A 12353-nucleotide genomic window follows, 5' to 3' on the forward strand; every position below is an offset into this window, starting at 1 on the left:
CTGAATAGGGATAGTAAAACTGAAGATTTTAATTGGTTGAAAAATTCAAAGGTTTAGATGAGTGAAGTAAAAAAAATCTGTTAACCTCCCTATAAAGTGAAGTCAAAGGAAAAGCAGCTGACTGACAAGTGGTGCATATCAGCTTTATTTAAAAAGTTTAATATTCTAATAGAGGCATGGCAGTGTAGTTTGGACCCATGGAGTGCACATCCTGCTCCATGTGGGAATCCCAGACACTAACCTCATGTGAAAGTTGTCAGCTACAGCAGATCAAGCTCTGGATTTGAGCTTGAAAATAACTGGCATCACTGCAGTGCACCTATGAGGCTGAGAGCTTCATGGATAGCACATTTAAGTGTGGTCACCCCACAGCTCAAGGGTATGCAGGCAAAGATGGAACAGGTGATTGCCAACAGTCAGGACAGACCAGGGAGCTAGTGCAGGGGTCTTGAGCACATCTCACTTGCCAGCCACTGTTCTGCATACCAGAGAGGAATGATGGTTCCTCTGGGATGTGCAGCCAGAGTCTAGTCCACAGCACAATGACTGGCTTGGACATACAGGTTTTGGGTGGGGTGGGGGGGGGGGGGGGGGGGGGGGTTGCAGGAGGAAGATTGTAAAAAAAAAATCAAGTGATGGGGGAAATTTTAGTTAGGGGGAAACAGATAGGTGATCATGCAGTCAAAGATGTGACTCAATGGCATATTACCTCCATGGTGCCAGGGTTAAGGAAATCATGGAGTGGCAGCTAGAGCACTGATGGGCAAGGATGAACAGCCAGTCATGGTCCATATTTGTACTAATGACATGGGTAGAAAGAGGAATAAGGTCCTGCAGGCAGAGCTTAGGGAGCTAGGAAAGAAACCAGCAAGCAGGACCTCAAAAGGTAGTAATCTCTGGATTACTCCAGTACCATGCACAAGTATAGAAATGAGGATAGAGCAGTTTAGAAGGGATTGATTAAGGGGAAAATAGAGTATAAGAAAATAAAAATAGTAAGCTTGCAGAGAACATAAAAACTGAAAGCTTCTATAGATATGGAGAGAAAAAGATTAGCGAAGACTAATGTGGGTCCCTTAGTCAGAAATGGGGTGGAATTTATTATGGGGAACAAAAATGGCAGACCAATTAAATACATACTTTGGTTCTGTCTTCACAAAAGGAGACAAATTATCTCCCAGAAATGTTGGGGAACATGGGTCCAGTGAGAAGGAAGGACTGTATGAAAATCAGCATTAGTAGGGAAAATAGTGTTCAGGAAATTGATGGGATTGAAGGCTGATAAATCCCCAGGGCCTGATCTACATCCCAGAGTAGATAAGGAAGTGGCCCAAGAAACAGATGCACTGCTGGTCATTTTTCAAAATTCTAGAGACTCTGGAACAGTTCCAACTGACTGGAGGGTAGCTAATGTAACCCCACTATTTAAAAAAGGAAGGGAGAGAAAGCAGGGAATTATAGACCAGTTAGCCTGACATTAGGGGGGGGGGGGGGGGAGAAAGAAAACACTAGAGTCCATTATAAAACAGTGGCACAGTGGTTTGCACCACAGCCTCACTGCTCCAGCGACCTGGGTTCAATTCTGGGTACTGCCTGTGAGGAGTTTGCAAGTTCTCCGTGACCACGTGGGTTTTCACTGGGTGATCTGGTTTCCTCCCACAGCCAAAGACGTGCAGGTTGATAGGTAAATTGGCCATTATAAATTGCCCCTAGTATAGGTAGGTGGTAGGAGAGTTGAGGGAAGGTGGGGATGGGGTAGGAATATGGAATTAACATAGGATTAGTTTAAATGGGTGGTTGGTCAGCACAGACTCGGTGGGCCAAAGGGCCTGTTTCAGTGCTGTATCTCTAAAAAAAATAAAATAAAGTTAATAAAATAGCAGAGCACTTGGAAAACAATGACAGGATTGGACAAAGTCACATGGATTTACAAAAGGGAAAATCATGCTGGACAAACCTACTGGAATTTTTTGAGGATGTAACTAGTAGAATAGATAAAGGGAGAACCAGTGGATGGTGTATTTGGACTTTCAGAAGCCTTTTGAAAGGGTCCCACATAAGAGATTAGCATGCAAAATTAAAGCATATGGGATTGAGGGTACAGTACTGACCTGGATAGAGAGCTGGTTGGCAGACAGAAAAAGAATGAATAAATTAGTCAATCTCCCCCAAAACCATGTTGACTCTGCCTGAGGCATTGAGTTTTGAAGTGCCCTGCTATAGCCTCCTTAGTAATAGATACCAACACTTCCCCATGATGGGGTTAGGCTAACTGGTCTACAGTTTCCTGCTTTGTCCCCCTCCTTTCTTGGAGTTTGAGATAGAAAATCCAAATGGAAAAGTTTCATACAACAAAATGAATCTGCCTGACTTTTTAAACTGGACACGATTACAAAACTTATGCTGAACAGAACAGCTAAAGATGGCCATGCACAATTTACAAGAGAAGCCAAAGGCTAGCTGACAGACAGGTAATTACCTAGTTTAACCAGACTAGAAGTGCTGACTCAATTAACTAGAATGGGTTGTGTCAATATTGGTTGTAAAGTCATTGACACCCATTGACTTTGAAAGTGCCAACCACACCTCCCCATCACCCACCACCCCCAAGTAGGTTTGCATAGCTTCAAGAGAACTTTGAATTTCAAAAACCTTCCTGAAACTTTGGTTTCAAACAAAGGTGGTCACATGACATACTTGCCTGTAAATTGTAACAGAGAGTCAGTAACTGCACTCCAAGAAGCACCTCTCTAGTGAAGTCCCAGGGAGGCCGCAGCTAAACCTCAAATCTACAGATCCTGAGTCAATGAGGATGGATAAAGTCTCTTCGGCCTTCTGGAACCAGAGAAGCAAACCCAAATTGTGCTCGTGGCCCCAGCAAGAGCTTCAAAACTAACTTCAACTAAGGACAAACTCAGTATTTGAGTTCCATTTATTATGGACTTTACTTCAACCTCCGTGCACACTAATTATATGAGGAAAAGTGACCAAGTGCTTACTGAAGTGATAAGCAAAATTCACTGAAAATACACCCTGTTGCAGTCAAACCAGAGAAGGGGTGAAATGAGAGCGAGATCCCTTCCTCACCTGGGGGCAAGTTACATTTGCTATTTCCCAATCTGATGGGGCCTTTCTAGAATTTAGGGAATTTTGAAAGACCACAACCATTGCATCTTTATTCTTGCACAGATGAAGTGTCACTGGCTATACCAGCATTTATTGCTCATCCTCAATCGCTTGAGAAGGTGGTCAGCTACTTGACCTGCTGCAGTCCATGGGGTGTAGGTACACCTGTAGTGCTATTTAGAGTTCCAAGATTTTGACCCAGTGACAGTGAAAGAACAGCAATATAGTTCCAAGTCAGGATAGTGTCTGGCTTGGCAGGGAACTTGCAGGTGCTCTCATACATTTATTGCCCTTGTCCTTCTAGGTTTTAGGAGTCATAGTTTTGGAAGATGCTGTCAAAGGAGCCTTTGCAAGTTGCTGCAGTACATCTTGTAGATGGTACACAGTGCTGCCACTATCAGTGTTGAAAAGGAGTGAATACTGAAGGTGGTAAATGGGATGCCAATCAAGCAGGCCACTTTGTCCTGGATAGTGTGGAGCTGCATTCATCCAGGCAAGTGGAGAATATTCCATCACTCCTGACTTGTGCCTTGTAGATAGACAGGCACTGGGGAGTCAGATGTGTTACTTACCACAATTCCCAGCCTCTGACCTGCTATATGGCTGGTTCAGTTACATTTTTGGTCAATGGTAACTCCAGGATGTTGATAGTGGGGGATTCAGAGGTGGTAATGCTGTTGACCATCAAGGGGAAATGGTTAGATTCAGAGATGTTAATTGCCTAGCACTTGTGAATGTAACTTGCCACTTAGCACAAGCCTGAATGTATTCCAGGTTTTGCTGCATATGGACATGGACTGCTTCAATACAAGTTGCTGCACATGGTGCTGAACATTGTACAATCAACAAACATTTAGACCTTATGATTGAGGGAAGGTCATTGATGAAGCAGCTGATGGTTGAGCATGAGGAATGCCTGCAGTGATGTCCTGGGACTGAAATGATTGACCAACCACAACTATCCTCCTTTGTGCTAGATATGACTCCAACTAGTAGAGCATGTCTCTTCCCCTCCCCCACACAATTCCATTGACTCCAGTTTTGCTAGGGCTCCTTGATGCCACACTGTTAACTGTTGCCTTGATGTCAAGGGCAGTCACTCACCTCTGGAATTCAGCTCTTTTGTCCATGTTTGGACCAAAGCTGTAATGAGGAGAGATGAATGGCCCTGGCAGAACCCAGAGTGTCAGTGAGCAGGTTATTGCTGTGTAATGTCCACTTCATAGTACTGTGGATGATGCCCGTTATCACTTTGCTGATAGAGTAGACTGATGGGGTGGTACAGTGGCAGTGGTTAACACCGCAGCCTCACAGCTCCAGTGACCCAGGTTCAATTCTGGGTACTGTGTGCAGAGTTTGCAAGTTCTCCCTGTGATTGCGTGGGTTCCCTCCCACAGCCAAAAGACTTGCAGGTTGATAGGTAAATTGGCCATTGTAAATTGCCCCTAGTATAGGTAGGTGGTAGGGGAATTGAGGGAAGGTGGGGATGTGGTAGGAATATAGGATTAATGTAGGATTAGTATAAATGGGTGGTTGATGGTCAGCACAGACTTGGTGGAAGGGCCTGTTTCAGTGCTGTATCTCTAAATAAATCTAAATAAATAATTGGCCAGGTTGGATTTGTCCTGCTTAGTGTACAGCACATACTTGGGCTCTTCCACCACCACCCCTGCCCAACATTGTCAGGTATATGATGGTGTTGTAGCTGTATTGGAACAGTTTGGCTAGGGGTACAACTATAAAACCTGAGGATGCAGGCCACAGGTCCTGGGGACTTGTCAGCCTTTAGTTCTAAGTTTTCTCAGTACCCTTTCCCTGGTGATATTGTTTATGTTCCTCCCTCCCTTTCACCTTGATACAAGAATCTCTGGAATGTTATTTGTCTTCCAGTGACATTTGTTCAATGCTTCAGCCATTTCTTTATTTCCCATTAATTCCCTAGACTCAAAGACCACTTACTCTTTAAAAACTATTTTTAGCTAGCTTTCTTTAATTGCTCACTCATTTGAGTGTCCTTATGACCTACCACTAACCTTACAGAACTGTATGCTTTCTTTCTATTTCATACCATCCCGAACTTCCTTAGTTCACCATAATGGTGCATCTTAATCTGTCAGTCAAACTTGCACCTTAAATGTTAAGACCTGTTAACCACTCAATTCATAATCTGGTTAAATGGATTTAGACAAACTCTAAAGTAGGCCCAATCCAAGTTCTACTACTAAATGGGGGAGGGAGGTTAGAAAGAGGGGCAAGAATGCAAACCTGGAGGTTAAGGTCTGGCAACACGAAAGAACAACTTTTCAAGGTGTGTTGGGGCACGGAGCCAGACAAGTTGATTTACAAACAGAACAGGATGTTGACAGCATAGTTTTGCTTAGCACAGCTTCACAGGCTAAACTAGACCAGGCTTTGCTAAATAGAACTTTAAGACTTTCAGTATTAGTGGAGTGAAATGGGGGCATAGGTAGATAGAAACAGTATTGATGGATTGAGGGTGGGGTTTAAGACTTAGCCCAGGATTGAACAAAGAGGCTATAATACTAGTTAGTCCAGTAATCAGCCTGGGAAAAGATGTAACTTGACAGGATGTAATAGCTTCACTCATTAAATGGAGAAACAGTTAACAGAAGGGAATATAGGGATATGGGCCCCAGAAGTGCAGAAGGTGTTAGTTTAGGCAGGCATCAAGATCGGCACAGGCTTGGAGGGCCGAATGGCCTGTTCCTGTGCTGTACTGTTCCTTGTTGTTCTAGTTAATCCAAAAATTCCAACAGGTTTGTTAAACAGGATTTCCCTTTCCTATGTTGACTCTGCCCAATCCTACTATCATTTTCTAAGTGTAGAGTAATCACATCTTTAATAAATTCTAACATTTTCCCTACTACTGACATCAGGCAAACAGGTCCAGTCTCTGGTTGTCTCCCCTCCCTCCTTAAATAGGTCATATTCACAACCTTCTAATCAGTAGAAACTGTTCCAGAATCTGCCAACTTCCAAAGTTCTGTAATCAGTACATCCACCATCTTTACACCACCTCTTCAAAACACTGGGATGTAGATCAGGTCTAGGTGATTTATAAAATTTCAGTCCAATTAATTTCTCCAGTACTTTAATACTTGCTTCTTTCAGTTTCTTTTACTAGTCCCCTGATTCTCTAGAACTTCTGGAGTTTTTTTGCATCTTCCTCTGCAAACAGACAATGCATTTGTTTAGTTTCTCTGGACTTGCAGCCTCTAATTTGATCTGAACTTGGAAAGATGCAAATGCAACCCCTCTATTCAAGAACAGAGGGAGACAAAGCAGGAAACTATAGGCCAGGGTGATTTTACTAAAAGACAAGATCCTGAAATATTTGACGAGGATGCAGTGGTGACATTTCCCTTTGTGGGAAAGTTTAATTAGGGGTCTCCAATTTAAGACTGCAATGAGAAATTCTCACATCATTAGTCTGTGGAATTCTCTTCTCCAGAGAAGAATGGAGGCTGGATCAAGGCTGAGTTAGATAAATTTTAAGTCACAGGAGAGTAGAGTAATGGAGCAGACAGGAAAAGGGGAGTTGAGGCCACAATCTGCCATGATCCTATCAAAGAACAAAGCAGGCTTGAGGGAACAAGTTGTCTATTCCTGCTCCCTATTCTTCTATCTGTAAAATAGAAAAGCCACCAACTTACATGGAATTAGGCAATTACAAGTGTTCAGTTTCAGGTGACAAAATTCATCTGCATTATCTAGCACTGGTTCAAATTTGCACTAATTAAACTTACTCGAGTTAAGTTCTAACTTTTACTTCCCAGCACAAGTCATTTCTATTTCCCATAGAAGCCACACTGCAGCCTCAAAGCTACTGTGCCATTAACAATATTGGGGATTGGGCTGTGCATCTAAAGGGCTCTTGTAGCCAGAAACTTCCATTTTGCTAGCACTGACTGGATTCAGTGTTCCAATAATCCCTGCTCCCTAATTAAAGTGAGGGAAGGTAAAACAAACCAACCACATTCCAGGTTTGTTTCCTTTGAGGAAAGGAAGGCTGCCAACATGCATGCTTGTACCTGTTTGTGCACAACAAGCAAGGTACCAAGGCTAAAGTGCAGAATGAAGTCATATGGCTAGAATCCAGAAGATCCTTACTGGAAGCAGTGACATGTGCATTCAAGTACCCTTTCTGCACTAATGAGTATCATACTCATGGAGTATGCTCAACAGGGTTTGAATCTACATGTCCTAAACAATGAGAGAGTGTCAACCACTAAATATTACTTTCATTAAAAGTAAAACTGGTTTTAGGCTGTTACTTTGGAGAAACACTACTGCCCATCTCAAATTGCTCTACAGAAAAAAAAAGAGCAAGTGGTCTTCTAAAACCTCTGGTCTTTGATGATTACCTTTCCATAAATGGTGCTGAATGGGGAAATTCCAGGGTTTCGACTTCAAAAACTTGGACACAGCCCATTCAAAACTTGGGAGGCGATGGTGCGCCCACGCTTTTGTCCTTCATGACAGGCCAGTGCTGGAAGGTTCAAAGTCAAATATCCTCTGAAGCCGACAGGACACAGCTTCTGCCATTTCTGATGAAGGGTCACTGACCTGAAATGTTAACTGCTTCTCTCCAGATGCTGCCAGAGTTGGAATATCTTCAGCTTTTATTTTATATATTATGGCACATTAAGACTCAGTCACCTAATCTGTAATCTTGGAAGGTATAGCTTTGACTAGCTTGTACTTTGTTCCAGGCATGGGAATTTATAAATAGTCCAGTTTAGATAGAGGATTAAGTCTTCACAAGACAATTTTTCTAATTTAAGCTTGTACAATAGTTCATTTGTTGCAGAAAGCAACTTGCAAACACTATTCATCTAAGGATGATTGCTTCAACTTTATTCTTTTAAAAAAGCATTAATCTACTGCAGCTCCTTTGAGAGCACTTTTATTCATGTTTTCCAGTGGTGGGGAAAAATGTCACCAAGTAGATATGAACTGGTAAGGGTTAAATGCTTTCCAGCCTAAGTAGTCAATTAGCACCAAGTTATGACAGACGCCTGGTGACTTACATAAATGCATCTTATAAATCTCATCGAAAAATTAGCCACACAATTAACAGATTACAACAAGCCTTGAATAGAAGTTGGAATTTAGGCTTTTAATAACGTTAATTCTACCGGGGGGAGAAAAGGATGTGATCTGGGCGAACTCTGCTTGCATGACAGAAACGAGCAGGAAAATGAAACCAAGTATTTCCTCCAATTGGCTGGGCGGTGGTCCGCCCTCCCTTTACAAAGGGAAGAATTTAACGGTCCCGAACCACGGGTGGGGCCGGGGAACTGCAAAAAAGCGGCTCCAAGACCTGCAAAACCTCAGAATCGAAGAGCTGCGGCTGAAGCCGGGACCCACTAAAGTACTCGACATTGCCGTGATCAACTGCCGAGCCAAGACTGTTGAAACGATCAAACACTTCCAGGCCGACTCAGTCTAAAGGCGGCCCCATTAGGGACTTTTATTAAAGACATTTAGAAGTGCCTCCTGCCCCACCCCAGCCACGTAGCTGGTATTTCACCCACCAGGCGGTGAAGGGGTCCGTACACCGCCCATTCTCAATCCTTTTCCCTCTCGAGTGGAAAGAACTGGCATTTTCTCGTGAAGTAATGCACTCGGGACAGTGACTTCCACCCACTGGAGCAACTAAACACCTCAAATCGAAACGGTTTCCGTCTCAGTGGAAACCAAGCCACTAGTAAATGTTAACAGAAATTTAGTTGAGTTTTACCCACGTTTAGATGGGCCGGAGGGAAGTTTCAGAAAAGTTGGCGGTTCTAACGCGACACCAGCCTATCCATGACCGGAGAGCCCCATCTCTAATAAAATTAAAGCAAAATACTGCGGATGCTGAAAATCTGAAACAAAAACAAGAAATGCTGGAATCACTCAGCAGGTCTGGCAGCATCTGTGAAAAGAGCAGAGTTAACGTTTCAGGTCAGTGACCCTTCTTTGGAACTGGGTCCGAAGAAGGGTCACTAACCCGAAACGTTAACTCTGCTTCTCTTTCCACAGATGCTGCCAGACCTGCTGAGTGATTCCAGCATTTCTTGTTTTTGAGCCCCATCTCTAGGCTATTTTCATATTTACTACTTTCCTACTGTATCCCAGAGGCTTGACCCAGGACTGTTACTTAGACACTGGAAACAGCCCAGCAGTAATCCGCACTTGATGTTGCCATTAGCTGACACGAGTAATGAATGTTCTGGCTGTGGGTTTAACCTGAAAGAGCAGATCAGAGACACAAGTTTACAGAATAGCCCAGTCTTGCAGACGGATTCAGTTCCGGCCAATACATTACAAAGGATTTATTGGCCTTGGAGTGAATGTACTTCAAATTCACTGGATTAATACCAAGGTTAAAATACAGAGACTTGTATTCCCTTCAGTATTGAAGATTAAAGGGTGATCTAACAGGTGTTAGAGAAAATTAAAGGATTTGTTTGTTAAGGGAGAGATTTCTTCCCCCTCTAGTGAGTCCAAACGGAACAAAGCTCAATGTTAGAGCGCGGCCATTCAGGATAATGAGAAATTACTTAATAGTGGAAACCTGAAACGTGCCCCAAAAATTCTAAATATAGATAAATTTAAAATGATTACAGAACCAATGAATGTAGATCGAGTTAGTAGGGATGAAGAGTGGAACAGGATCAAAGGGCTAAACGGCTCCCTGTTCAAGAGACTAGACTGAGCCCAGTCTAATGGCTATCACAAACTCTCCACTCTACCCAGTAACAGGTAAAGCCCAGCCCCCAGGGAGGAGAGTGCAAGGGGGGGGGGGGGGTTCACTCCAGCCCAGCCCCCAGGGAGGAGAGTGCAAAAGGGCCAGGGGGTTCACTCCAGCCCAGCCCCCAGGGAGGAGAGTGCAAAGGGGGGGGGGGGAGGGTTCACTCCAGCCCAGCCCCCAGGGAGGAGAGTGCAAAGGGGGGGGGGGGGGGAAGGGGGGAGGGTTCACTCCAGCCCAGCCCCCAGGGAGGAGAGTTCACTCCATTTGTTCAGTGCACCGGGCACCATTATCCCAAAAAAGAGCAAGATCATTAATTAACCCCAGCAGCACGGACCCCCCCCCCCAAACACCACTCCGAGGGAGGGATGGCGCTTCCCGAGTACCTTCTTTCCCCCCCACCAGCTGCTCAGACAGACGGCGCTTACCGAGTATCTCTCTCCTGCGGTCAGTGTGCGGCTGGTCGGTATAAACCCACTCGAAGTCCTCCCGGGCCACCCTGTTGCCCATGGCTACTGACAGAACGTTCTGGACAGCTCGCGCAATTACCGTTAACTCCACTACTCCCTACCACGTCCGCCTTACTGCCACGCAACCGCAGATTGTCACCGCCGCCTCTTTAAAGTCGGGCAGCACAGACCCCGCCCCTGGCCGTGACGTCACGGCACCCACAGCCCTTCAATCAGTCGTTAAATGATTCCTGATTTTCTTTCAGAATTACTCTCTCCCATTCTCATTCTGGATTTCCCGGGAAAAAAAATCACGCACCCACACTTAAGGCCGTAATTTTATGGCTAGGATTTCGTTGCTGCGCAGCCAACCTGATGACGTCACCGGGTTTGAAATGGCGGTGTTTCTGTTCGCGTTGGGAATTGGCCGCTTCTAGTACCCGCTCTTTTTGGCGGGCCGCCTTCGCCGTTTGGAGTCTGTTCAGGAAAGGGCGAAATAACAGGTCATTTCTGGGGCTGATCATGGCTGGACGCCATCTTTGTTTGGAGCATTTGGGTGATGGGATGAGGTCATGTGACCCTGCAGTGGGCCCCTCACTGCTAATTGTAGCTTCTCAACTGACCATGCCTTCTACCTTCACTACTGTATTTGGCACTTTGTTCCGCATGTTCATCACTCTTTTTACATGAAGAATTTCCTTACGTTTGTCCGAAAAGCACCTTTCTCCAGATTGGTTTGATGATGGTGGCATCCGTCTGTCTCAGGGACAATAGACTGCGCCCAGGGTATATGTCACTTCTAGATTGAACATTATCTGTTGTGGCTGTAGAAACCGCCTTCTGAGTGGCAATCCCTTCCACAACTGCAGCAGATGTTGGCCTGAGGTCGACTGATTTTTTTTCCTTCCACTGTGCCACTTTTCTGCCATCTGGTTGTTTCTTATGCCGCCTGCTTTTTCCACACCCTTCCTGACTGTTTGTCTCCAGGCATTCCAGTCAGCAGAAGGGACTTCCCAATACATCGACTCCAATCCTGGTCAACTTGAGTTCTCGTTTGCAGACATCCAGGTGCGGTCTCGTGCTGATGGCAAGCTCACCATTGAGCATGTCTTTGGGGATGCAGCCGTCATCCGTTAGGCTCACATGACCCAGCCAATGGAGTCACCGTTTGGTTTAATAATTATGATGATATCCAGCATCCAAACTATTTTTGTGTTTTATTGAGTATTTATTCTACATGCATACTATACAGTTTATATAATTTATTTCCTTAAAATCGTCTACTTCTGCAGGGAACTTGATGGCGCAATGGAGTTGACTTTCCAACATTTTGCCCTGAATAAGCCTCAATTTCCTCCAAACAATGGGAAGATTGGAGCCCATTGTCTTCAGCCCTGCCACAAACTCTGTTATCTCACCACTGACTGACTCCACCACCCCTTCCTGGGCCACTGTCTCAGGCTGAACCAGACAGTTCGCAACCCCAGCCCTTAGCTGAGCTGCCCAACCCATAGCCTCTCCATCACTGGAATCAGAGAATATTACAGCACAGAAGGAGGCTATTTGATTCATTGACTCTACTCCAGCTCTTTCAAGAAGCAATCTAGTCAGTCTTAATCTGTCACTCCCCATATCCCTTCATTTATTTCTCCTTTAAATATTTATCCTGCTCCATTTTGAAGGCTACTATTCAATCCATATCCACCACCGTCAGGCACGGCATTCCAAATCCTAAACACTCCTTGTGTTTAAAAAAAAAAGGTTTTCTTCATATTGTCACTGGTTCTTTTGCCAATCACATTAAATCTGTATCCTCTGGTTATCAACCCTTCAGCCACTGGAAACAATTTCTCTTTGTTTACTCTTTCTAAACCATTCATGATTTTAATTACGTCTATTGTTACGACCGAGGCAGGAGGAGTGCACTGTTTATTCTAGTTCCACTTCTCAACGGATCACAACTTGTATTTAAATTTTCCCACTTACCAATATGGTCAATCATATACTCTATTTTTCCCAGA

The 12353-nt window shown here is 44.4% G+C and overlaps 1 protein-coding gene across 1 annotated transcript in view; it reads right to left on the reverse strand.

Moving 5' to 3' along the window:
- LOC137364640 (sphingolipid delta(4)-desaturase DES1-like) overlaps nt 1-10492 on the reverse strand; it is a 41232-nt gene extending 30740 nt beyond the window's left edge. The window contains exon 1 of the mRNA XM_068027717.1: nt 10312-10492. Coding sequence (XP_067883818.1) covers nt 10312-10393 — 82 coding nt within the window. The 5' untranslated portion in view covers nt 10394-10492. The remainder of the gene's footprint in view (nt 1-10311) is intronic.
- Nucleotides 10493-12353: the final 1861 nt, after the last annotated feature.

The sequence above is a fragment of the Heterodontus francisci genome, unplaced genomic scaffold (genome assembly GCF_036365525.1).
Source record: "Heterodontus francisci isolate sHetFra1 unplaced genomic scaffold, sHetFra1.hap1 HAP1_SCAFFOLD_781, whole genome shotgun sequence".
NCBI lineage: Eukaryota > Metazoa > Chordata > Chondrichthyes > Heterodontiformes > Heterodontidae > Heterodontus > Heterodontus francisci.